At 38.2% G+C, this 26,337-nt stretch overlaps 4 protein-coding genes across 4 annotated transcripts; 2 read left to right on the forward strand and 2 right to left on the reverse strand.

Moving 5' to 3' along the window:
• Positions 1-1,407: 1,407 nt before the first annotated feature.
• MELLADRAFT_124521 (uncharacterized protein) lies at positions 1,408-1,638 on the forward strand (the record flags this gene model as incomplete). Its single annotated transcript, XM_007412186.1, has 1 exon — positions 1,408-1,638. The coding sequence occupies one exon, from the start codon at positions 1,408-1,410 to the stop codon at positions 1,636-1,638; it is 231 nt and encodes a 76-aa protein (XP_007412248.1).
• Positions 1,639-10,054: 8,416 nt separating this feature from the next.
• MELLADRAFT_124513 (uncharacterized protein) lies at positions 10,055-10,282 on the forward strand (the record flags this gene model as incomplete). Its single annotated transcript, XM_007412187.1, has 1 exon — positions 10,055-10,282. One exon carries the CDS (start codon positions 10,055-10,057, stop codon positions 10,280-10,282), a length of 228 nt encoding a protein of 75 aa, XP_007412249.1.
• Positions 10,283-18,704: 8,422 nt separating this feature from the next.
• Positions 18,705-23,049, reverse strand: MELLADRAFT_88848 (arylacetamide deacetylase; the record flags this gene model as incomplete). Its single annotated transcript, XM_007412212.1, has 15 exons — positions 18,705-18,861; positions 18,941-18,993; positions 19,082-19,274; positions 19,356-19,418; positions 19,508-20,309; positions 20,381-20,395; positions 20,485-20,608; positions 20,681-20,722; positions 20,794-20,878; positions 20,960-21,368; positions 21,440-21,633; positions 21,700-21,846; positions 21,912-21,942; positions 22,013-22,769; positions 22,837-23,049. 15 exons carry the CDS (start codon positions 23,047-23,049, stop codon positions 18,705-18,707), a joined length of 3,285 nt encoding a protein of 1,094 aa, XP_007412274.1.
• A 612-nt stretch (positions 23,050-23,661) lies between these two features.
• On the reverse strand, positions 23,662-25,638 carry MELLADRAFT_72399 (uncharacterized protein; the record flags this gene model as incomplete). Its single annotated transcript, XM_007412211.1, has 6 exons — positions 23,662-23,892; positions 23,986-24,234; positions 24,333-24,567; positions 24,647-25,055; positions 25,196-25,343; positions 25,439-25,638. The coding sequence occupies 3 exons, from the start codon at positions 25,581-25,583 to the stop codon at positions 24,992-24,994; spliced, it is 357 nt and encodes a 118-aa protein (XP_007412273.1).
• Between the last annotated feature and the right edge of the window lie 699 nt (positions 25,639-26,337).

Genomic DNA, 26,337 nt, shown 5'->3' on the forward strand with positions numbered 1-26,337 from the left:
GAGGGCACGGCGCAAACGCGCTAAGAGGGGCTTAGCTAAGCTTAAATGTATTGTGATAGTGCCTTACCAATGATGCCTGTCTTCCTATTTGCGCTTAGATCCAGTTGATCTTTTGGTGTTTTGAATTTCTTTTGCTTGACATGAAGATTGCCAGTAGAACTGTCAAGGACCCCGGAGAGCTCCCCTATCTCAACATCACCTCCAATTTACCAGAGTTTGTATTCGTAAGGACTTAACAAACTCCCTCGCTCTTCTCTCGCTCTTCCCTAGCTCCTCCCTCACTCCTCGACCGCTCTTCCCTCGCTGTGATCGAGAGTATATAAATTTTACAACTCTGGAACATGAGACTGTTTGAATCGACAGTCAAAACACCATGTGATGCTTTACAGCTCACACTTGTTCCTTGAAGAAATTGTCTTGACTCTCTGTGCAGGCGAAGTGTACCCTTTTTTTTGGCTTGACTGACACGGTTCCACTGGTAATTGTACAATAAAGGGGTTTCAAGTTTGAATCGAAGTTGAAACCCTTTAATCGATTTTGTAAAGCTTGACAAGGATTTGACGTAAATTTGTTTTGAGCTTTATAAGTAAATTTTGTCAAGCTTTTTAAAATTGACTGTGCTTCTAATCATCTTCAAGCTAAAAAAAAATCCAAAACTTCAAACCCTTTACGTGGTCTAAGCGGAACACCCGAAAGATGAAACAAAGGACATTTGCCATAGAACTTGAAGCACACAATCAGCTTCTTACCATACAAATCCTTGCGTTCATACGTTGAACGTCAATAGGTGGTTTCAAGTTAAATTTTTTTGCGTCTTTTTACGCTACAACAACTTGCCCATTGTTGTAAAATATGCGTAAATTTTTTACAGCGGGATACCTTTTTAGGTGTCCGAATTAAAAATACGTTGTTTTACAAAGATTTTTTTTACAAACAACTTGTCCGACTTTATAAAAATTGCACAAAAAAAATGAACTTGAAACCCCCTAATATGATATGGCTCTGCAGAGGGTCTTTTGCAAGGTAAATCGTGTTTCAAGACTTGATGACTGGGAAGAGTCGGACAGACAGCTTTTAACTCAGCCAGTCTTCAACAGATATAAAAGGGCACCTGGTCTTCTGATTACTCATTTGCTATCCAATCATCTGATCAATTTGCCACAACTGTTTTGGTATGTTTTCCAACAATTTCCACATGGAGATATCACCAAAACATATTGAGCTGATATATGGTCACTCTCTTTACCCTTTTGATTGGTTCAGATAAATTGTTGTTCATCAGAGCTCACCCAACTTACCATAATCCATTTCTTCAGCTTCTTGGTGAGTCTGAAGATCTTTGATGGATTAATCTTTATCACAATTTTTCCATGACTGAAACTTGGTTATCTGATTAGATATTTCATCATGAACCTCATCATCATTGCAGCCATGTTAATGATCTCTGTTATATCATTCAATCAAGCCTTTGGGGCAATCATCACTGATTTCAAGAGAGAAAATGCAATCATTCCAAGTGAAGATGTTTTGGCCAACCATAATGATCTCACTGTAGATGTCACTGAGCCCAATGGCACTTGTGTTTGTAATCCTGCCCACCCTGATCTTTGCAAGTGCAGAATTCACAAGATCAGATGATCTTTCAACCAGAAGATTTGTGGTGTGAAAGTGCATGTAAACACCTAGCCTCACTGCCAATGTTTTATCATAAGTGATCAAATTTCTGTTCATACCAGTCATTTTTTTGTTGGGTTGTGGTCTTGGCAGAGCAGAGAGGAAAAGTAATAAGAACAGGTGAACAAACCACCGAGTACAGTCAATAAAGGACTGTAAATCTTCTCTCAAAATAATAGCCAAACATCTTGTTCCAACCCATCATGCACAAGGTTGAGCTTTGAAACCTTGTGAATTTGCCAGAAATCCATTCCACATGCTTTTGTGAGCCTTGGGTTTCCCAAAAATGGAAAAACATTTCAAAGACAAACACTGTGCCTGTATCCTTGTAGCACACCAATGTGCACACACAAAGTACTTTTCTTAGACTCTCAAAAGATTTGAGAAGGTTCCACAACGGGTGCATCTTCCCCTTACCAAGTGGGATGTTGACACTCAGTTGACTCAAAAACTATAGAAAAAATGAAATTTTGGTCAAAACTCGTGAAAAACCCCAAATTTTTGACCATCTGAACTGTCAGGGTGGCTATTATTCAATCAGCTGAAATGGATCTAGACTTACGCTGTTGAAGACCTGACTAATATCCCGCTGTGTACGTGGGATGAGGTATCTTCGATTTCCTGAATGGATTAACCAAAGATAAGGAAATTTTAAGTATACTTCTGAAATTTCTAGAAAAGGATTCTGAAGTATAATTTCTTCCTATGGAAGAATCACAGGCCTACTGTTGGTTAACAGCAGTGGGAGAGTCACTCCTAGACCTGATAATTTCTCTTAAGCCAAAGCTTTAGAGTAGCCTGATAATCCGGAGAAAATACAGGGATCTCGTACCAACTTTACGTTGCGAGAACTGGGGTATTGACTAAGTAGAATTTACTTACGGATTAGGAAAGTTAGGATAAATTCAATTGGAATCTTATTCGACAGTAAAGGAGCTAATGAGCCGGTTTGGTAATCTAACTGGGTCAGAGAGCTAGGTCGCCTATGGAGTATAGAATATCAAAGGGAGTCAACAACTGGTCTACTATTTGACAGGAAGAAATTCCTAAAGAAAGTGAGAAGGTATGGTACATTTATTTTACTGGTATTTAATCTCTAAGAAGACTGAATTGGTCCTTGTTAGAATTTAAGATAAGTAAGATGTGATGCCCCCTTCATCCTCTAGCAAGATAGCCTGGTTCTTATAGCTTTCAGGAAATTTGTTCAACTCGTGGTTTTTGTTTGTGATAACCTAGTGAGTCATTTTAGCTAATACTATTTTTTTACGCCGGCTGTAGCGTGAGTGTTTTCTAGTAGACTTACTTCTTCAATGATGATTATAGTTTGCTCTAGTTCTTTACTCGAATAACGAGATTAACGTGAGATCCGTTTTTACGTAAGAGGTCACGATGCTTGGTCACTAATGATCCTTGTTTTACGTAAGGGAATGTTCCCTGATTCTTTATTGTATACTTTGACAAGGACTCGTATATATATTAGAGAGTTCTTGTCTTAAAAGTTTTCTTAGTTCGTGGATTATTTCTTATCTTTATTTAATATTCTTCTTCTTTTTTATTCTTCGTGCTAAGGTAGGTCTTGGCGTTCGTTATTCGAGATTCTACTAGTCTCTTTACCTAATCTGTCTTTCGTACTATCTTCTGTGAATCTTTGAAACTAGATCCGTAAGGTGTTTTCTTTTTAATGATAATCAATAAAATAGAAAATATAAAAGAATTAATTATGTGAGGAAGTAATTATATTACAAGGATTAATAAGGGATGTTCTATCTTACAATATTATGTGTGAAGTGCTTCTGGAGCTTGTGTCTAAGATCTCGAGTACTGACAGGAACCCTTACCCAACCAGTCAGAGAGCTTTGATGTCAAAAACGGTATAGAACCAAAAGTATAGAGAAGAGCTCTTTCCCCCTGTCATCCTCATTACCTCCTCCAAACACAAGGGGACAATAGTTCAGGCGGAGAAAGGTATGACAAGGTGCAATTCAAGGTTCTTCGGCTCCACACTACCAGCATATTTATCTGAGGTATCCTTGCATCCGAAACCTGAGACATAATCTTTCCAAGGTTTTAATCCAAGGTCATTCTCAGTGCAGAACACTGCATCAGATAAAAATTTGGACAAGGTCTGTTTGGGGAAACTGTTTACAATAAATTAACATAAAAAATCATTCTTTTTGTAAAACCAGATGGTCAGCAGTGGTCATCAGCAATCAACTGCACCTTGAGAAGCCATTGATGCATGACTTTTTTTCTTTTGTGGATGTTTGATGCTTATCATAAGGCACAGCCCCCAATCACAAGGCACTGGCAGGCCAGTGCATCCCAACAACTTCAGAATGTTTTAAATTAGTTTTCAATCAGTTTTTGGATGCATGTCATGCATTTTCCAAAAGGTATTTGGATATATCTTGACCAATTGTCAGATAGGTCTTGACTGGTCATTCAAAAGTTCTTGACCAGTCCTGGAACACATTTCCCCTGGTTATTAACCCAATCTTGGACAGATAATAATCAAGTGTCCAATGGTTATGAGTTGGGAACCAAATTCATAATGAGCTAACCAATCCAATTGGCCATATGGACCCTTTTCAGCAGCAGTGGTTGGTGAAGTCCAGAATTGATGTCTCTCTCCCAAAATCTCATATACAAACTGGCAACATGTATGAATCAAGAGTGTTCACACAACAAGGAGACCTGAGCAAAATTATGTCATAACATCTACAACATACTATGAGTATTCAAAACCAATTATCCATCAATAATAATGTCATATATTGTCAGAATATGAGGTGTTCACGCTTGACACTGTGAACCTAGGACAGAAACCTTCAAAAAGGTTTAACAAAACTATCAGCCCGTGTTGACGAGACACACTGAGGCAACTAAAAAGGACAAGTGCTAAACTTGGCAAACCTTCAAAAAGGTTTAACAAAACTATCAGCCTGTGTTGACAAGACACGCTGAGGCAACTAAAAAGGACAAGTGCTAAACTCGACAAACCTGGAAGGGAACAGGGAGGATTATGAAACTGAAGTTTAGAATCTTTTTCCTTGATGATGTGAGATGAGAAGCTACAGCAACATACAACACACCTTTAAAAAGGTTTAACAGAACTATCAGCCCGTGTGAACAAGACACACTGAGGCAAATAAAAAGGACAAGTGCTAAACTCGACAAACCTGGAAGGGAACAGGGAGGATCATGAAGCTGAACTGAATGAGAGAGAATTTTGAAGTAAAAGAGATGATAGAGATGAACAAATAATCGTAGCAAGGTGGTTCAGTAGAATTCTTAGTATTTTGATAAAAGAAAAAGTTTAATTGATAACTCATGTTTAGAATCTTTTTCCTTGATGAGGGAAAAAGTTCTAAATGTAAAGAGAGGCAAGATTATAAGAGAAAAAGTCACAAAGATAATTTTGGGATTCAAACATCACGTCCACATCCTTATTCAGGTTAACTCAACTACAATCCCAATCCGGTAAATCCTTCTATCTCTTCCTCATCACGCCTAGTTATCAAATCCCATTTTGTCAAGACATTCTAACATTTCTTCCACCTAACCTTGTACCTTGACACTGATTGAATGTTTCAATTTAAATCCTCCTTGCTACATTCCTTTCTGTCAACGCTACACATGGTGGATACTTTTGACTCCATAACCGTCATTGGGTTTGACCCAATCATGATTTACTCCAACATATTCATCTTTGCCTTGCACAAATCCCTGGTCAAACCACAAAAGCCAGTCAAAAGCCAAAACCACAATCATTTTGAAACTCGGCAGATTCATCAATTCAACTGTTGAGAGTGTTTCACTGTGAATATCAAAAGTACCTTTTTCATTCTTGATGACAACTAGCTGTCCAATGAACTTGTCACACTCAATGTCATGATATCCTCCATGCTTGTCATATAACACTGAGATTTTCAGCAAGTCATGCAACAAAGAGTATATATGGATTCTTGTGTTCACCATCTTCATTGAGAGGTATCAATGAGTTGGATGTAGCTATTCCCAGGGGTCTTCTTGTAGGTGCTGTGTGGCTTGTTTGAGATCACTATCCTTGTTGTAACATCAAATTTTGAGGTTGCAGTGTACTTTGCCCCTGTATAAACATTCTGTTGAAGTGTCAAAAAGGTGATAGGACTGAGTTTGTTGGCTGCCCACTTTGTCTGGCGCTTTCTTAAGGAGTACTCTTCAATAATTGAATCATTGCAAAAGTGGTGTGATCTTTATTGATCATGGCTTGGAAGAAGCTGTGTCTGGAATAGTGCTGAAGTAATGACTCACCCTGCCATTCTGGTGATGGAAAAGAAGTTCAGCTGATGGTTTGTAGGATGAATAATGGGATAGAGTATGGAGACAATCCTTCTGATGACTGGACAAAATTGGTACAAAAACAAGTTGACACCTGACAATGCCTGGTTAAGGTAATTTGGATGACTGAAACAGATCTGTCCCACAGCTTGTCAATATATGGTCAAGACTTTGTTAAAATCTGCCTCACAGTGGGTTGGAAACTTTCCAAAAAAAACTAAATAAAGTTCAAAATCTGCCTTGCAGTAGTTTGGAAACTTTCCAAAAAAAAAGAAAAAAAAGATTCATGTCATGGGATGCACTGGCCTTCCAGTGCCCTGTGATTGGGGGCTGTGTGGGCAACGCTCGGACCTCAGTGTAGTCTACCGTGCCATACCGTTATGGTCAGACAACTGTTTCCCAAAGTACATTTTGGCACTGTGGGACCGTAACGTACCTTACCACAATCGGCTTTTTTGGCTTTGGTAACGGTCAATGACGGTGGAATTTTAAAAAATTTAAATGAAGTTAGATTCCAAAGACACAATGAATGGTAATGAACGAGAGACAAGAAATTGAAAGAAATGAGATAACAAAGTAAAAGAACTTGTTGTAAATAGATGAAAGAAAAAAAGAAAGTAAAACAAAATCGAAAAAGATACAATGTTAAACTACTTCTTGGTCTGTCCCTTCTTCTTCAGTTGTGCCTTGTATTCTGTGAGGTACTTTACTGCATCTTCATACTTATCTGTGGGTACAATTCCAGACTTGATCCACTCTCTACATCCCACCTTCCGAGTGATGGTATTTGGAAGTATTGAACCTTCTCCCGGAGCAGCCACATCTACAGCCGAGGAAAACAAACGCTCACAACAGAAATTAGTTCCCGATATGAACAAGTAGTCCCTTGCAATCAAAGCAAGTACCGGGAAGGACTTCTCATGTTTCTGAAAAAGTTCCAAATTGATATCAGTCTTCAATCACATGATGAAACAGGTGAAAATTCAGAGAGACTTACCCTCCACCAGTCCAAAGGTTTTTCATCAGGCAAAATGCCAAAATTTCCTGACCAGTAATCAGTCAGCTCTTGCTCGTATTGAGAAGCTGGAGCATTATTATCAGACCCTGCTGCAAACATGTCAAACTCATCGATGTCAGTAGGTACTGTATCCTTATGAACTATTGGAGCTTCAGTTGTTTTGGCTTTCCAGTTGATCACCCGTTCTTCAAAGACCTCATTAATGGAAGCTTTGGCTGAATCACTTGCAAGTGGATAGAAATCTTAAATAAATTTCAATTGTCTTTGAGGATTAAGAATTGTGGTGATGACAATTATTTCAGTGCCTGAAGCCTTGTCCTGGTATGTCTTGAGCTACCATAGCATCTCATCAATCGCGCGGTGGATACTAGGAAATGTGGTATTGTCCTTCAACGAGTCAAGTTTCTTCTTGATGCGTAGGTATTCAGCAAGGACCTCGCATCCTGAGGATAAGTCACCCTGCATTCAAAAGGTGGCTTCTTCAAATACCTTGTATCAGAAGAAAAACATGTCAGTGTTGAAAAGGGTATGAAATCGTATATATATTCATCATTTTAAAAAACTTACCTCTAGAACCGGATTCACCACAACATTATCCTACTCCTGCAGTTGCAATCAAAAGGTCTATGAATCAAATGGATTTCTCAAAGTGATGTTTTGCTTTGAGCAAACTTGTTCTTGATCAGATCATACCAAGGTTTCCAAATTGGAATCAATCAATCAATTGATAAATCAAAATAATCATCAACTCTTTTGTTTTCTCTTGCTCTTTATTCATATCTTGCTTTCTTTTCAGTAAACAAATGGAAACAATTTTCTAAAGAAAAAGCAAAAAGGAGAAAATCACATGGGGTTCCATTTTTTGTTGTTTCTTGTTCTTTTTAACTTTGATTCTTTTATTTATCTAATTTTCTGTTTTTTTTCAATCAAAGATGTTTTTTTTCTTGCTTGAAAACAACTTGATATTTTAACTTTTCTAAAGCACCTCAATTAATTTTTTTTGTCATATAGAAATTTAAAGAAGAAGAATCAGAAAAGAAAGAATTTAGTGAATTATTTTGACTTCCATTCATTCTACAGAGAGAGATGGGTTGAGAAAGTGGGATTGCTGAGTAAGTAACTCTAAAGATCAGATGTCATATACACCTAGATAACCAGTTCCTTGAGAAATCTTACTCCAGGTCTGTTCTACCACTTGTGGGCCTACAGTCTCTCTCCTCGAGACCAATAAACCTTGTTGTGGTGTGGGGGTAGTCCAGTGGTAGGGGGAGTATCAAGGTTGGGGGTTAAACCCTGTCCTAGAATCTCCCTACCACCAGGCGAGAACAGGCCTGGGAATGAGACTTCTCAACCCCCCGGGCGGTGGGTGGGTTTTTTAGAAAAAGTTTCTAGCTTAGAGCTACGAAACAGCCTTGTGAGGTGACAGGAACTAGCAGCGGGAATGAGGGATGTGGGAAGAGGAGGAAAATTTCTTTTCCTCCCAACTTCCAAATTCCTGGTTGTTACGTGTTTAACAACCATCTGTGAATTCCCTGTTGCCCTGTCACCTCCTCTCTCTTCCGTGAATGGAATTCAGAGTACCGTCACGGGCTAAGGACATTACCAATTTTTTGTTTCAGAATTTTTTCACCTTTTTTTTCTTTTGTGTAATTTGTTTTTTTTTGTTTTGGTCTTGAAGGAATGATTGAAATTGTAATTTGATGTGTCATTTTTCTTTAGCTTTTTAGATTTTGTCTTTTTTTTGAAATTTGATTTTCTTTTATGATAAATACTACATAGAAAGACCGAGGAGAGGAAAGCAAAAAGGGAGGATAACCGGATTAGGGTTGAGGTCATAAGGTACACTTGGGTGGTGCCTGGGGCTGAAATGATGTGGATACAGACAAGAGAACAAAGAGCTCAATAGCACCTTACCAATGATGTCTGTCTTCCTATTTGCGCTTAGACCCAGTTGATCTTTTGGTGTTTTGGATTTCTTTTGTTTGACATGAAGATTGCCAGTGGAACTGTCAAGGACCCCCTACCTCAACATCACCTCCAATTTACCAGAGTTTGTATTCGTAAGGACTTAACAAACTCCCTCGCTCTTCTCTCGCTCTTCCCTAGCTCTTCCCTAGCTCTTCCCTCACTCCTCGCCCGCGCTTTCCTCGCCGCGATCGAGAGCGTATAAATTTTACAACTCTGGAACACTGAATCGGCAGTCAAAACACCATGTGATGCTTTACAGCTCACACTTGTTCTTTGAAGAAATCGTCTTGACCCTCTGCGCAGGCGAAGTGTAGTCTCTTTTTTTGGCTTGACCGAGACGGTTCCACTGGTAATTGTACAATAAAGGGGTTTCAAGTTTGAATCGAACTTGAAACCCTTTAATCGATTTTGTAAAGCTTGACAAGGATTTGACGTAAATTTGTTTGAGCTTTACAAGTAAATTTTGTCAAGCTTTTTAAAATTGACTGTGCTTCTAATCATCTCAAGCCAAAAAAAAATCCAAAACATCAAACCCTTTACGTGATCTAAGCGGAACACCCGAAAGATGAATCAAAGGACATTTGCCATAGAACTTGAAGCACACAATCAGCTTCTTACCATACAAATCCTTGCGTTCATATGTTGAAAGTCAATATGATACGGCTCTGCAGAGGGTGATTCGCAGGGTAAATCGTGTTACAAGCCTTGATCACCGGGAAGAGTCGGTCAGACAGATTTTTACTCAGCCAGTCTTCAACAGATATAAAAGGGCACCTGGTCTTCTGATTACTCATTTGCTATCCAATCATCTGATCAATTTGCCACAACTGTCTTGGTATGTTTTCCAACAATTTCCACATGGAGACATCACCAAAACACATTGAGCTTATATATGGCCACTCTCTTTGCCCTTTTGATTGGTTCAGATACATAAATTGTTTTTCATCAGAGCTCACCCAACTTACCAAATTCCCTTACTTTAGTTTCTTGGTGAGTCTGAATATCTTTGATGGATTCATATTTATCACAATTTTTCCATGACTGAAACTTGGTTATCCAATTAGATATTTCATCATGAACCTCATCATCATTGCAGCCATGTTAATGATCTCTGTATCATTCAATCAAGCCTTTGGGTCAATCATCACCGATTTTAAGAGAGAAAATGCAATCATTCCAAGTGAAGATGCTTTGGCCAACCATAGCGATCTCACTGTAGATGTCACTGAGCCCAATGGCACTTGTGTTTGTAATCCTGACCACCCTGATCTTTGCAGGTGCAAAATTCACAAAACCAGATGATCTTTTAACCAGAAGATTTGTGTTGGGAAAGTGCATGTACTAAACTAGCCTCACTGCCATTGTTTTATCATCAGTGATCAAATTTCTGTTCATACCAGTCATTTTGTGTTGGGTTGTGGTCTTGGCAGAGCAGAGAGGAAAAGTAATAAGAACAGGTGAACAAACCACCAAGTACAGTCACTAAATGACTGTAAAGCCTCTCTCAAGAGAATAGTCCAACATCTTGTTCCAACCCACCATGCACAAGGTTGAGCTTTGAAACCTTGGGAATTTGCCACAAATCCATTCCACATGCTTTTGTGAGGCTTGGGTATCCCAAAAACGGAAAAACAGTTCAAAGACAAACACCATGTCTGTATCCTTGTAGCAACGCTGGATCACTACGCTACTCATAGCTATCTGGACCAATCTGGATAGCGTAGATGGGGAAGCTAACATATTAACACAATAAAGTTTTTCCGGCAGCCGCGGGCTAACACTTTTGAAGTAGCGTACCTTGGACAAGCTAACACAAAAGATCAAATTGCAATAATGTGGTTGTAATGCGCTACAAAAACGCGCCAACAGCTAAAAAAACGTCAAAAACACTAAGCATATCAATCCACTTTCCCATAGGCCATGTCAGCAAGGGCTTGTAATTTATCCCATTGACTTCCACTCAATCTGACACCTCCATGTAGCCACATTTGGCTTCCTACAAGCCTTGCTATATTCCACAGTCAAAGTGATCCTTGATTGCTTGCACAAACATCAACTACCGCTGAAAAGGTGCGCTCTGCGGGAGCCAAAGATCTGCAGCAAGCGAGATAGTCGCCAGAAAGTAACAAGATAACTGGATACTTTTTTTGCTTGTTCTGTTTGAAAGAAAAAAAGTAAGTACTGAGAGAGAGAGAGTATAACTCTTCAATATGATATGATTAGATCTACGTGGTGGACCAGGAGATTTGCTTTTAGAGCTCCTCCGAGAAGGTGTTACTGCCATGGCAAAGCGGTGATGGAAATTTTTGGAGAAGGAAAAAAGAAAGTATCACCAACGGGGGTCTTTAAGTTTCCACACCGGCTTGAACAAATGACTTGTGTGTTGGGGGTGAATGTATTGGGGTTGAAGGGGTATACAGACAATTATCACATCTCAACATCTATCCTATCAGTTGATTACAACTGATGTGATCAGGGATATTCACCTTCAGGGGGTGAAGACCTTAAATCAGTGCAAGGGTACACTAACCACAGCTCATAGCTAACGTTGAATCTCAATGTCTGTTAGTGTAGATGTACAGATCCAGCTGACGCTACAAACGTAGCAATACCAAGTTATCACAAAATCCAGGATCTTGTAGTGTAGATCACCACATCTAACAGAAAGTGTCTCGTTAGATGTGCAAAACAGTTACGCTACCAGCTACTCTAACGCTTTTCTAGTGTAATTGGTCCAGAGTTGCTTGTAGCACACCAATGTGCACACACAATGGACTTTTCTTAGACTCTCAAAAGACTCTTTGAAGGGTATTCACAATAGGCACATCTTCCCCTTATCAACTGGGAAATTGACACTCAGTTGACCCAAAAATTATAAAAAAAATAAATTTTGGTCAAAACTTGTGAAAAACCCCAAATTTTGACTTTTTTTTTGGAAGAAGTAGGTACTATCAGAACCCTGGCACAACCAGCCAGCTTTGGTGGGAAAAATTGTATGGCAAATATAGAGAAGAGCCCTTTTCCCCTGTCATCATCATTACCTCCTCCAAACACAAGGGGTCAATGGTTCAGGTGGAGCAAGGTATGGCAAGGTGCAATTTGAGGCTCTTTTGCTTCACACTACCAGCATATTTATCTGAGGTATCCTTGGATCCCAAACCTTGGACATAATATTTCCAAGGTTTCAATCCAAGGTAATTCCCAGTGTGCAGAACACTACATCAGATAAAAACTTTGAACAAGGCCTGTCAGGGGAAACCTTTTACAATAAATTCACATAAAAAATCCTATTTTGTAAAACCAGATGGTCAGCAGTGGTCAAAAGCAATCAACAGCTTCTTGAAAAGTCATTGACCCATAACTTGTTTTCTTTTGTGAATGTTTGATGCTTATCATAAGGCACAGCCCCCAATCACAAGGCACTGGCAGGCCAGTGCATCCCAACAACTTCAGAATGTTTTGAATTGGTTTTCAATTAGTTGTTGAATGCATGTCATGCGTTTTCGAAAAGGTAATTGGATATATCTTGACCAATTGTCAGATAGGTCTTGACTGGTCATTCAAAAGGACTTGACCAGTCCTGGAACACATTTCCTCAAGTTATTAACCCAATCTTGGACAGATAATAATCAAGTGTCCAATGGTTATGAGTTGGGAACCAAATTCATAATGAGCTAACCAATCCAATTGGCCATATGGACCCTTTTCAGCAGCAGTGGTTGGTGAAGTCCAGAATTGATGTCTCTCTCCCAAAATCTTATATACAAATTGGCAACATGTATGAATCAAGAGTGTTCAAACAACAAGGAGACCTGAGCACAATTATGTCAGAACATCTACATCATACTATGAGTGTTTGGAACCAATCATCCATCAATAACCATGTCATCTTCATCTTTGCCTTGCACAAATCCCTGGTCAAACCACAAAAGTCAGTCAAAAGCCAAAACCACAATCATCTTGAAACTCGGCAGATTCATCAATTTAACTGTTGAGAGTGTTTCACTGTGAATATCAAAAGTACCTTTTTCATTCTTGATGACAACTAGCTGTCCAATGACCTTGTCACACTCAATGACATGATATCCTCCATGCTTGGCATATAGCACTGAGGTGTTTGGCAAGGCAGGCAACAAAGAGTACACCACAAACATTATTCAACTTCCCCAAGTGGGCGGGAAAAAATGATTGGGTGTATGATTTGTCATAAAATGATCTATCACTCCACACCTGAGCCATAACACCCACACTACATATGTGTAGCAGGCTCAATGAATAGGTGGCTATCATGTACATACAGTTCTGCTCAGTTATCTGCACATCAGGATAGTTTTTTAATATGTAATACATGCTGTAGCTTTTTTCAGATTGACAAAAGCATTCAAAAGATTGACTACATACACTGACTCAACGTTTTGGTGTAATCTCATCAACTCATTTGCATGTATCACCCTTTCTGTAACTAGGAAATAGCTTCAACATATTGCCTGAGCAGCTACAGAATTATATGTAATGGATTTTTGGGAGAATTTTTTCAAAGTCAAAAATGTTACATGTGGTATAACATGTGATTTATGTCTTCTGGTGGGCAAAAGACTGATCAGACCTGTATGTACATGATAGACAACTATTTACTTGGCTTGCTGCACAGCTGTAGTGTGGGTGTTATGGCTCAGGTGTGCAGTATTGGATCCTTTGATGACAAACTGTACTATTAATCATTTTCCTATTCCCACTTGGGGAAGTTGAATGATGTTCACAGTGAGTATGGACTCTTGTGTTCACCATCTTCATTGAGAGGTATCAATGAGTTGGATGTAGCTATTCCCAGGAGTCTTCTTGTAGGTGCTGTGTGGCTTGTTTGAGATCATTATCCTTGTTGTAACATCAAATTTTGAGATTGCAGTGTACTCTGCCCCTGTATAACCATTCTGTTGTAGTGTCAAAAAGGCAATAGGACTGAGTTTTGCGGCTGCCCACTCTGTCTGGCACGTTCTTAAAAGGTACTTTTCAATAATTGAATCATTGCAAAAGCGGTGTGATCTTTATCGATCATGGCTTGGAAGAAGCTGTGTCTGGAATTGTGCTGAAGTAATGACTCACCCTGCCATTCTGTTGATGGAAAAGAAGGTCAGCTGATGGTTTGTAGGTTGAATGTTGGGATGGAACATGGAGACAATCTTTCTGATGACTGGACAAAATTTCTACCAAAACAAGTTGACACCTGACAATGCCTGGTTAAGGTAATTTGGATGACTGAAACAGATCTGTCCCACAGCTTGTCCGTATATGGTGAAGACTTTGTTGAAATCTGCCTAACAGTGGTTTGGAAATTTTCCAAGAAAACTAAATAAAGTTCAAAATCTGCCTTGCAGTGGCTTGAAAACTTTCCAAAAAAAAGAAAAAAAGATTCACGTCATGGGATGCACTGGCCTTCCAGTGCCCTGTGACTGGAGGCTGTGAGGGGTTTCAAGTTTAAATTTCTTTTGGTTTTTTCAAAAAAAAATTGGTCAAGTTTCATACAACACCATAAATTTTTGAACTTGACTGTTTGTAAATAGGGCGGTTCAAGACAAGAAACACGAGCTACATGGTCTCTTGGTTGCAATCAGTCTTTTTAGGGTTGTGTTACGATCCTCAAGAGACATGTAACTGTTAGTGAAATACCGGGTAGTAGATGTCACAGACACGAGATTAGACTATGTTGTACAAACCACAGTTGTCTTTTCTCTTTCTTCTTCATACGACAATCTGCATAGCTTATTAGACACCCAACCTTGATCCCCGCCGAGAACCCCACACCGAGGCCTTAACATATTGTCGTATCTACAACAAGCGGGCATCAACAGATCAGAAGAACTAGAATCAGAAACTTTAAGAATTGAAATTGAACTCGAATAAGATTAGAAACAACAAGAAGGATAGATTAGATCATATTTAGAAAATCATTGAACTGAAACTTTATACTTGATATTGAACGCACCACTGAAGATTAACACCGAACTACCTCCGCAGAACTCTATCGATCACCATCTTTGTACAGATTTTTTGTTAATGAAAGAGGAAAACCTAGAGAAAAAAGGTTCTTTTTTGACCAAAAATTGTTAGAATCCAGGAACAAAAAAGAACAAAGAATGAATTTTTTTTTGGCTCGATTGTCCTTGTCTTTTGAAAATTCAGGGACATGATTTAAAAATTTTGAGGATGATTACAAGATCACATGTGGTCCAACTCTCAAGGTGATTCATGACCTTAAAATTTTACTTGAAATTTAAAGAGCCCAAACAAAATGTAAAATATAAAAAAGGGCTGTAGAAGCCCTTCTTGAACCGCCCCAATATAGAAAGTATGTTGTATGATGATGGTCATAAAATGAAACTTGACTGTTTCAACTACCCAAGCTCTTTATAACTCAACCTTGTAACAAAACCTTGCTTATTGACCAAGCAAATCAATCCCAATCCATGCCCACCTGACCATTTCAAAAGTCTTGAAACCCATTCAAAACTCATTTTCCAGATGGTTTGAACCTCACAAAGAAAAAAAACTAACAAAACTAACAAAGAAGATAACTGCAATCAAATTATCAAAGAATAAATGATTTTTGAACATATTGTTTCAACATCATATAGTTGTTTGGGGTTTCTCATTGTTGTAAATATGTGTAAAATCACTGCTCATCAAAATTTGGGATTTCTTTTTTGTGGTCAAAGCTGCAAAATTGCTTGACTTGAGCTCTCATATTTTACAACAACACACAAGTTGTTGTAGCATAAATATATGTAAAAAAAATCAATTTGAAATCCCCTTAATTCAAACAGTTCTACTGCCTTGGCTTACCAAGATGATACACCTCAGTGCCTTACATACACACTCACTACTGCAGCTGATATCCGCTGTGTCTTTGATGCTACTCATGGCAAGATCTTGCCAAGCCTGAAGATAATATGCTTCATATCAAGATCTAGAAGACTTTGTAATTTCTTAGCTTCATGTATCAAAAAAAGTTACATAGCATCTGTACAGCAAGATTTAGTTGGTCAGCGCCAGAGAATTAAAAAAAAACTATAGATTTTTTTCATGTCTACCATACTTTCTTGTTTCCACAAACAATTTTTTTTTCTCAACTTTTTTCTCCAATATTTCTGGTTCTTCCAGATTCCAAGATTCTTGCAACACCCAAATTTGAAGTTTTAGATATTTGTTGGCTACCTGGACTCAAATTGGGCAAAATTGTGAGCTTTTTATAAGGAAATATATGTTATTAAATTAGAGTCAAAATGTGATTTTGAGCCAAAACTGGCAAATATACTTGGAACCAAAATGGCCATCAAATCGAGTTTTGACACAGTTGAACTCTATAGGGACAATCCGGGATCCTATTCCTATTCTATGACATTTCAAATCCTGGTACTTGTTCAAAGGAAATGTACAAAACACAAAATGATTCACGTGATTCAAGCGGAAAACCAGAACATCAAGGGAAAAGTCGGGATCAAATCCTCCACGACACGAAGCTTGAAAATATTTCACGTGTTGAAAGTTAAGATGAGACAACTCTGTAGGAGGCTATGCAAGGGAACGCAGTGTATCGCGTTCTATGTCTTGATGACAGGAAAGAGTCGAAACGGTCTCTGAACCCATATGGAACCATCCGATGAAATACAACATCAATTGACATTATTTCAAAAACTCATACTTATGAAGAATGCCAATAATGTACGTGTCAAACATCTTCATGAAAGAAAATCAGTGAAAAAAAACATGTTACTGATATACATAATTGGTCTGAAAATTGTTCGAAAGAAATCAAGAACTAAGACAAGTTGCCATACTTTAAAAAAAACCATTATAAAGGTATCAATCAATGATTTTTTTTGCTAAAATTACATCGGATAAATCCGTATGAGCTTTCCAAATTCCTCCTTGTGATTCATGAATCAAATCAAATACAAATCACAGAACAAATCATCAAGTTGTCTTACAAGATTAAATTCTCCACAATCCGAAACTTCAAAAAAACTTGTCCACATGATCATACGCGCTGTGACAAAGGCAATGTCATGGAACTCTGCATCATGTTCCATGGCTTGATGATGCTAAGGAAGAGGCAAAAAGAAACAGCTATTCAGCTGGTCTTCAACAAGTATAAAAGGCCGCTTGGTTTGCTAGACCACTTGTTCGTTATCCAAACATTCTTATCAATTTGTTCGCCTACCGTGCACAATTGTATTGGTATGTTTTCTCATAATCTTCATCAGTCAATCATATATTGTATGTAGAATTATCTTGAGCTTACCTTTATGGTCAACCTCTTTACCATGTTGATTGATTTAGATACCATTGGTTTTCATCAAATCAAAGCCCACATCCAACCATTCTAATCTCGTCACGTTAACTTCTTGGTGAGTCTCGAGATCAGATTCTATGGATCCGTCTCACCATTTTCCATAACTAATGATTTGTCTTCCAATTAGATCTCTCATCATGAATCTCAGCATCATCTCAGCCGTACTGATGGTCTCCATCTTCTGCAATCAAGCCTTCGCTTCAATGATTTCACATGAAACAAACCTTGCCTCAGACCAAGACGCTTTGGCCGAGTGTCTTACCTGTTCATGTGGAAATGCTGGCTCATGCTGTTCATCGTGTCGCCCACCCCCATCCGTAAACCGTGGAGGTTAGGTGTGATTCTAGGTCTAGGATCTGTGGTGTAAAAGTCCATGTAAACCGGGCTCATGTTCATCATGGTATTAGAGAAGAAATTTCAGCTCTATTCAGTCAATCCACTTTATCTCCGGTAAATTAATTTCGCCAGCAGATGATTTGTTCTTTTTGATGATGTTGTAAAGTTCAAATCTACTATATTATCACCACCACTTCATCCTTATCCTTTGATCAAAAAGCTTTAGTATGTAAAGTCATAAAAATCCACAAATGTTTCATAACACTCAATAGGCGATGTTTTCATCCTTGAACTGTTGAGAAAATATAACACAGTCATCATACCGTCCAAGAGTTCCATTTCTTACCTTTTATATCCCAGTTTTTGATGTGAATGAGAATGTGAACTAAGTGTGTGTGCTGATCAATGAGCTGAAACCCACTTCAATATGAAATTCTCATGGAATTTTTGTAAGCTATGCTACTTCTCCAGTTTCCATTCAATGACTACCCCAAAGCTGCCACATGAGCCTTGGAATTGACATCCATAGGCCTAGTGGTAATACAGCAATTATCCCAAAATCAATAAAGTCTTGGGACATATGGTTGAATTACTAAAAGTTCTTGTAATTCCAAAAAAAAAATCATTAAATCAAAACGCATACATTCAAAGAAATTCAAAAAATCTAATCTAAAATCCAATATAGATTTTTTGAAAAAAAATATGCAATTATTGTATTAAAATAAAAAAAAAGAGAGAGAAAACCATGCAGGACAGAAAAAAAAACAGAGTATATAAAAAAAATCTAAAATTCATACAACTTGAGGGGTTTTCTTCTTCTTCAAAAGTATACACAAATCATCCAATTTCGATAAAAAAAAAAGTTCATTAATGACAAAAGGTTGGGTTCAGATGATGGTGTTCAAAGGAAAAGAAGAAAGGTAGAAACGATTAAAAAAGAAAAGTAGAAAAATTAAGGTATAAATCAATTTATCTCAATTCTCAAACCAACAAGATGATCATGATCATCACAACAAAAACCACCAAAGCATCACAAGATCAAAACCTAATCCTACTCTGTAAAACACGATGATGATGATCACCACTAACACCACCAGCACCACCAATCGGATCTTCATCATTCTCAAGATTCCTACGATCATCTTCATGATGTGGTGAATCGAGCCTAGAATTAATTTGATGAAGTCCAGACCATCTATGAAAAAAAAACCAATCCAAAAACCAAAATCAGTCTTAAAGAAAAACAATCAAGTTGGAAACTGATCATGTCTTACAATTTAGATGCATTTCCTTTACTCTTGACTTGTTCTTCTAAAGCTTTAGCCAACTAGAAAAAAATCCATCAAAAAACAATTCAAATTCAACAAACCATTCGAATGAGTAAAATCAGATCGAAAACCATTCAAGCTTCATACCTTTCTAGCTTCACCTGTATCTTTCCTAGCAGCAATCGAACTAGCTGGAGGTCTTTCTGTGATCCGTTCATGTTTTCTTAAATTATCTAATGAATTACATCTCAGTAAGCTTTGTTCGATTTGGGGTTGGGTTGGTTGACCGGTTTGAGGTAAAGCTGATTTTCTTCTTTCTTTGACTCTTTCTTTATGTTCTCTAAAAACACAAAAAACAATCCCATAATGATAATAAGTAAACCAATCGATCTTGGGTTCGTTCAAGAAAGTAAACACTTACTCTGTTGCTCGCTTGATATGATGATCCCTTTGAAACTGAATCTTTTTATAAAGCTTCATAAATCTAAATCCGAAAAAAAAACCAAAAATCTAAGAACCCAAACATGCCAAAGCTACCAATAAAAAACAAAAACAAAACCTCTTTCACTCAACTTATGATCCCAAATCTCTTTTCCTTCTGCCCATCGTCTAACAGGTCCTTCTTGAATGACTCCAATCGATTCAGAATCCAACTTTAATGCCTTCAAATCGGTTTCATCTTCCAACTTTCGAATCTTTCCATTCACATCTACTCTTTCTCTAATCATATGATCATCAAAGTCAGGTCGATTGAATGGTAATGCAGAATGATAAATCGTTTCTTCTAATTCTTTTAAAAGTTCAACCGTTAATTTCGCTTTCCGTTCTTTTCCTTCATCGTTCATCACATTACTTGAAATCGAACTATGAATCGATTGCACTTCTGAATTCACTCCGCTATGTCCTACACTCGATCGATGTGTGTCATGAGACCCTCCCGTGATTCTTCCCCAGGTGGATGGCGCTTGTCCTTCAGGAGAGGTCGATAAAGATGCACAAGCATTTGCTGAGGAACTTGCTTCAGCGCCAGGAATCATAAGAGTTAAGGACCCCGTTGGTTTCTCAGATTTGAGTTCTGATGGTTGGGCTTCAGGTGTATCAGATTGCATTGAAACCACCACGGTAGGTGAGAAAGTAGGGTGAGCCGAAGCTGATGAAACGCCAGCGTCTCTAGAACTGGAAGCAGGATGAGGATTCGAGTGATGTGCAGTTGAAGGGTTTGCCGAAGGCGCAATCCCATCGATAGATGAATGAGGAGAACGAGCAGATGACAAGCTGAGATCGGCCTTGGCATCACTCGTTACAAATTTACAAAATGAAGCGATCGCTCTATAGCAGTACTTGGCAGGTCGAGCAAATGAGAACATTGGTAAAACTGAAAATCAAGGACAATCTAATGAGTTCGTCGATATGGTGAGGTGAAACAATAAAATGCGCAAGACTGACCATGGCACATATCATCTATTAGATCCAGTTCAAGGTTCAAGCAAGAGAAAGACCATGAGAAATTCAATTATACCAATTAGGCAAGAAAAACTGTCAAGACTGACCATACACTTGTAAGTGAACTTTCGTAGGTGGGTAAAGAGCTGCTTTCGCCTTTCTATCAGGATGAGCATTCAACAAGCCGTCTCGTAACGGATATTGATCCGGGCGCGCAGCCCGATGAGCAACCTAGAAAATCAAGACACAATTAAAAACCTCCAAAGATACTTGGCTCGTCAATGAGAAAAGTCAAAAACTCACATAGATGATTTCGTCACGCAAAACTTCATTGTCACCAGCAATCTAAAGAAACCGAGAACATGGTTCAGTGAGTGATTCATTTAGCTGATTCACGTTGAAGAGGATCAACAAACAATGAACAATGGTGGTAAGCCACCCAAACTTGGCGCAAGAGCAGGTGAGCAGTAAGGATGAGTAACCATATCATTCGGAGCGTATCTAAATAAAGTTTTTTTCATTAGATTTTCTTTATCAACTTGATCAAAATTCGAATGATGCAAAAGGGAAAAGTTGACAAACAATTGAATTTGTTGATCGATTTCAATCTTCTTTCCATCTATATGGACTACAGGATACTTTTCACCTTTGCCTTTTTGTGTTGAACTCTTGAGGTCTTCAAAAGTGGTCAGTTTGTAAGGATTGACATATGTGTTATCTGGAGAGGGTAAAGGATGAGAGTGGGGTTCTGGTGATGAGACATCAGTTGATGTTGTGGGGTCTTGAGGTGTAATGATTTCAGGCACTTTGGTTTTATTACCCTTGGACATTGATCGAAACATTGAGAATCGTCTATCAAGGTTAGTTGGGGGCTTGGTGACTTCAGGTTGAATATTTGAAGTTGAGGCTTGAGGTTCAGTTGCTGAATTATCTTCATCGGGTGATGGTGGAGGCCATAAGATACTCGGTTGGTGCATGAATCCATAAGGTGCTAGAACGGTATTGCGGATCAAGAGGAAAAGTTCAAAACACAATTGGCACAAGATGGTAATAGTAACTTACGTATGATGTCGGTCTTGGTATTCTCCATGACCGAAGGAAAAGAATGAGTCAAGTCTACCCAAGGGGAAATCAAGACAGCACCAGCCGGTGCCGGTAGACCACAATCTCTAATTAATGTAAGTAAAGCAAGACTAAGGCCACCTCCGGCCGAATCACCGGCAATAATCAACTTGGAAGGATCCACTGGTCTGTGCCTGTGTAAATGAAAAAGAAATCAATGGAAATCGAAATGTGCCGATACCTTAGGCTGATTGACTTACTTTGCTTCTGGAGGAGGTCTGATTAGGTAAAGATATGCAGCCAGGCAATCTACTAAAGCACAAGGGAATGGGTACTGTGGAGCCAATCGATAATTAACTGCAAAAGCGCGACCACCCATTTTACGCGCATACCGCCAGATGGAATATCTAAAGAAGTCAAAGTTTGTTGAGTTTCAATCAAATTGATAGAAAAAGGAAAGATTTAAGCTCACCTGTGTGTATTGACACTGCCAAAGTAATACGCTGATCACAGAAGAATCTCGTCAATAAGATATAAGATGAAATAGATATCAAGTCTTGTAGAGCTACTGACCACCTCCGTGTATATAGAGCATACACCTCATCGTATCCATATCTTCTTCATAAGTGGCGTTTTCGAAATCATCATTTGGAGTAGAACTATGATTAGGAGGAGGAGTCTCTTCTGGTGTCTGTCCTGGAGAATTGACAGGATTAGGTGGAGATGGATTGTCGTTGGGGTTGGCGTTTGGACCCAAGATAGGCTCTACTGGTGAGGGTGAATTAGCTGATGAATTACCTTTCTTGATTCGATGAGATATGCTCCGAAGTCGAGACAAGACAGATGGGAATTTGTGTTGAAGTGCATCATGGTTTGAGTTGGGATCTGAGCCATGATCAGAACTGTGAGTCAAGTCGGATTCTGGGTTGGAAACCGCGGATTGAGGAGATGAACGAATTTGTTGAAAGACAGACATTCGTTTCTGTTTACTTTTTGCTTTGGGATGAGGTGAAAGATTACGATCTTCGGTATGATCTTCATGATCAGGATGACTTGAGTTGATTGCAGCATGAGAGGATGATGATGATGAAGCTGCTCTTGGCTTGACTCGATTCCAATCGGATTTCATAGCGATCCATTCAGCTTCAACACCACCGTCCTTTGAACTTCTTCTCTGCCACCAAAGTTGACCACCAATGACATGTTGTAGCTCATCTGGACCCAACGCGTCGATAAGATATTGAGCAGCATCCGAACAAGTAGATGAAGGAATCGAAACTCGAATCACTCTCACACTCCAAGGAGCAGGTACAAAAGCATTACCGAGTCGCTAAAAGATAGGATCAAGATCAGAATCATCTTCAAAGTGTATTTTGGTGACAAGTAAGAGTTCTAACCTGTACATCCTCCACAGTATAATGTGAAGCCTTTTCAGCTACAAATTTAGCAAGAGCAAAGGCTTCATCAAAACTCAATTCATCACGAGCCTTTGGATCTTGACTGTTAGGTTTGAATGGGTAATAATGCTTGGCAAAAGTTGAGAGGATAGTGGGAAGAGCCATATAAGCTACTGTGAAGCCATTGAGAGGTAAGATTGGTGGACGACCCATGTTGAGATATTTTGAGGATATGAAGTTGAAAAGTGATTATTTGAAAATGAAGCAGTTTAAGTTGAGGTGAGTTTGGTGGAGATGATGATATAATAAAATGTATATTTAAATGAGGCTTGAAAGTGACGATGATTGTAATCTAATTCAGTTTAAATAGGTAAGCGATCCATGCTGATTCAAGTTTGGACTGATCTGAATCTGTCGATATGAAGCTGAAATCCAAATTAATCTCATTTTACTCTCTTCACCGTAAGAATTCACTACTCGGTTGGAGTTAACCCTGATTCACTTCAAACAAATCATCTTTTCACTGGTAATGGTTTGATTTGGTGATCCAATTGAGAAGAAAAGCTTGAAGGGCTCATGCTGAGGTTTAATTTAAATTGCCATCAAAGTGTTTTCTCATTCGATTTCAATTTGTAAAAAGCTGTTGACCGATTCGAGTGAACAATAACATTCAAATGAGAATCATGATCAAAATTGGTTTTTACTAAATACCACTATGTATAAAACCTTTTGAAAACCATAAGCCATAAACAACCTATCAAAACCCATCAATCAAACCACTTCAAACCCATCATTCAACCATTTCACTCTTCACTCTGGCATTCTGACAAAACAATCAAACCAAGATCATCAAGTCAATGATATAACAAAGATGAAAGATACCACATTAGCTAAAAAGATATCATCTAATCAATCTAATAGAAATCAAAATCAAACTAAAAAAAATAAAAAAATTAAATTAATTCATGATTCACTTCAATCTCATCAAATCCAACTAAACTCTGAGTCTCAACCTCATCCTCAACCTCAACCTCCACTAGAATGTACATCTGATTGGTATGTAATTCAAGATCATCTCATACCATTACATTCCCATCTCATCGTCTAATCTTCATCAAATCATATCACATCAAATCTCAAATCAAAAAGGCCAAACTTCGATCCCAAAAAATCAACTTTACTTTTAACAAACTTAATCAAGATTTTCAAAACTGAACTCATCAAGAACCAAAACTTAATCTCAAGCCCACACCTACGTTCAACCAAACCTCAAAAAACTTCTTTCAAATCAAATCTTCAAATCAAGTCTTTAAGAAAATTAAATTCATCGGTTTTGAATGGGTTGGTTTTGGGAATCAATTCGGTCAATCAAAAACTAAACTTGATTCATAACCAAACGTAAGATTCTTGTTCATTCTTCTTTTACACATTCAAAAACCTCATCGTTCAAAGTATCTTAACTCAATGAGAACTCTAATGTTTTGTTTGTGTAAAAGGAATTCTGGTTTAGATCTTAATCCGAACATAAAGATTTCTTTAATTTTGATATGTAAATCAGATCTAGTTTCATCTAATTTAATCTCTCATTTACCTTTCATGATTCATTCTATCAATTCTCAATTCTCAAAACCCCAAGAAATGAAGATTGAATTGATTGAATTACCTATTGGTTCAAGTTTGATTTTAAGTGAATTGATTGGGATTAAATCTTGTACTGCTTTAGCTATCTTAGTAAGCTCTTTCTTTTGGTTTCTTTACACTTCTCTTCTTTTTGAGTATCACTTATAGGTTTTGGTTTGGATGTTTGTAGGATCATATGCCTGGTTTGGATACTTTGTTGAAGGTCTTATGACCCGAAGCTATCTAAGAAATCATACAATTCAATTCGATTTGGATGGGTTTTTGGTTGGATTGTTAAATCGGATTGATTCCCTTTAATTTGTAACACTAAATAACATAACACAATGATCAAACTCTCGTTGTCATAAAGAACAACCCTAATTGGTTGTCTACTTTAATACCTTCCCTATCTTTGGTTTCTTTTCATATTTCGTTGATTTAACCTTTAATACATCTCTTCCATACCCGATTACTTTTTTTTTAAACTTTTATTATGATTGAGATTTGAGGTTCTAGAATCTTAGAAGAAATCGAATTAGGTTTGCATAGGAGTAGGACCCGTTCCAGAAGCAGTAGTCTTAGTTTTCTCTAATTCAGCTCTGATTACCAAAAAAAAAAACAGAAAATCAAAAAATCAGCATAAGATCAAGTTTGGTTGTAACTTGATTGAGAAAAGAAAACAAAAAAGGAAACATTCATTGATGAGATAAATGAAAAAAAAAGATTCCATAAAACGAACCTAAGTTGATGAGCAAAATCAGATTCTAAAACTTCATCATCCCAATTATCTTCCCAAAGATCTTCCATGGTAGTAGATTGATTTAAAGTTTTATTGGATTTCGAATTCATAATCAAATGTGAAATATCAGATTTATCTTCTGTCCAATCTAAACAAACCAAAAACCAAAAAAAAAACCAAAAAAAATCAAATCAGTTTCAAGTTTTTCAATCCATTTTTTTGGGGACTTGAGGGCTTGTTTACTTTCGATTGGGAAATCTTCAAATTCATCGTCTTCCCCTAAGGTGTCTAGAGTTGATAAACTTTTGCTTTCGTTGTTGGTTAAAGAACTTGGGTTTACGCTTTGGTTTGTGCTTGGTTTGGGGTTTGTGGTTGTTGAACTTGACATTGTTTTGGATGAGATTTGATTGGTTGGTCTTGATGTCGTGATTCAAGTTGGTGTCAATCTCATTCTCTGTCTGACGTAAGTGATAAAGTCATCCAAAACTACTCGAGAGATCGGATACTTACTCGGTACTGAGTTGGGTTACCGCACTCGGGGTATCACATACATAGCAGATGATCAAGAAATGTTCATTCAGCTTCAAACTATGGTTCAAACTCCGAACTTCCTGCGTATATAAGTCCACCTCCTCTTCATTGACACCGTGATTGAGCGAAGTCGCGGTGACTAGGTCCGCCACTTTATTTATCTATTTATTTCATTGCTTCAAGTGCTTTTGCTACCAAGCACTGCATATGATTTCCAGCACATGCAAAACCTCTCTGGCTGTGTCAGCGGATAGGGTTACTGTTGGATGTTTCATGTTGTTTTATAATGGGAATGTGGCACTAAAGCATGATGGTTTAGGAGAGAAAATTCTTCTTCTGGTTGTTGCCTGTTTTCAGGCTTGGTTACATTTGTGATTCTTGCCTATACCCAATGGCTTTCCAGCTGCCATGTGTTGTTGTAGTACATTGCAGATGAACCGGCCTTTGGGAGAACACTGGCAGCCGCCGCCTGGCACTGGCACTGGCACTGTCAGTCTGTGTTAGCCCATAAAAGTATGGGCTCCAATGCCTTTCCCGCGCACATCAATGTAGCATGTCGACCCTCGTGATATACACGTAATTTCTATGCGGTCCGCCCTTTCACGTACCAC

The sequence above is a fragment of the Melampsora larici-populina genome (genome assembly GCF_000204055.1).
Source record: "Melampsora larici-populina 98AG31 unplaced genomic scaffold MELLAscaffold_29, whole genome shotgun sequence".
Classification (NCBI taxonomy): domain Eukaryota; kingdom Fungi; phylum Basidiomycota; class Pucciniomycetes; order Pucciniales; family Melampsoraceae; genus Melampsora; species Melampsora laricis-populina.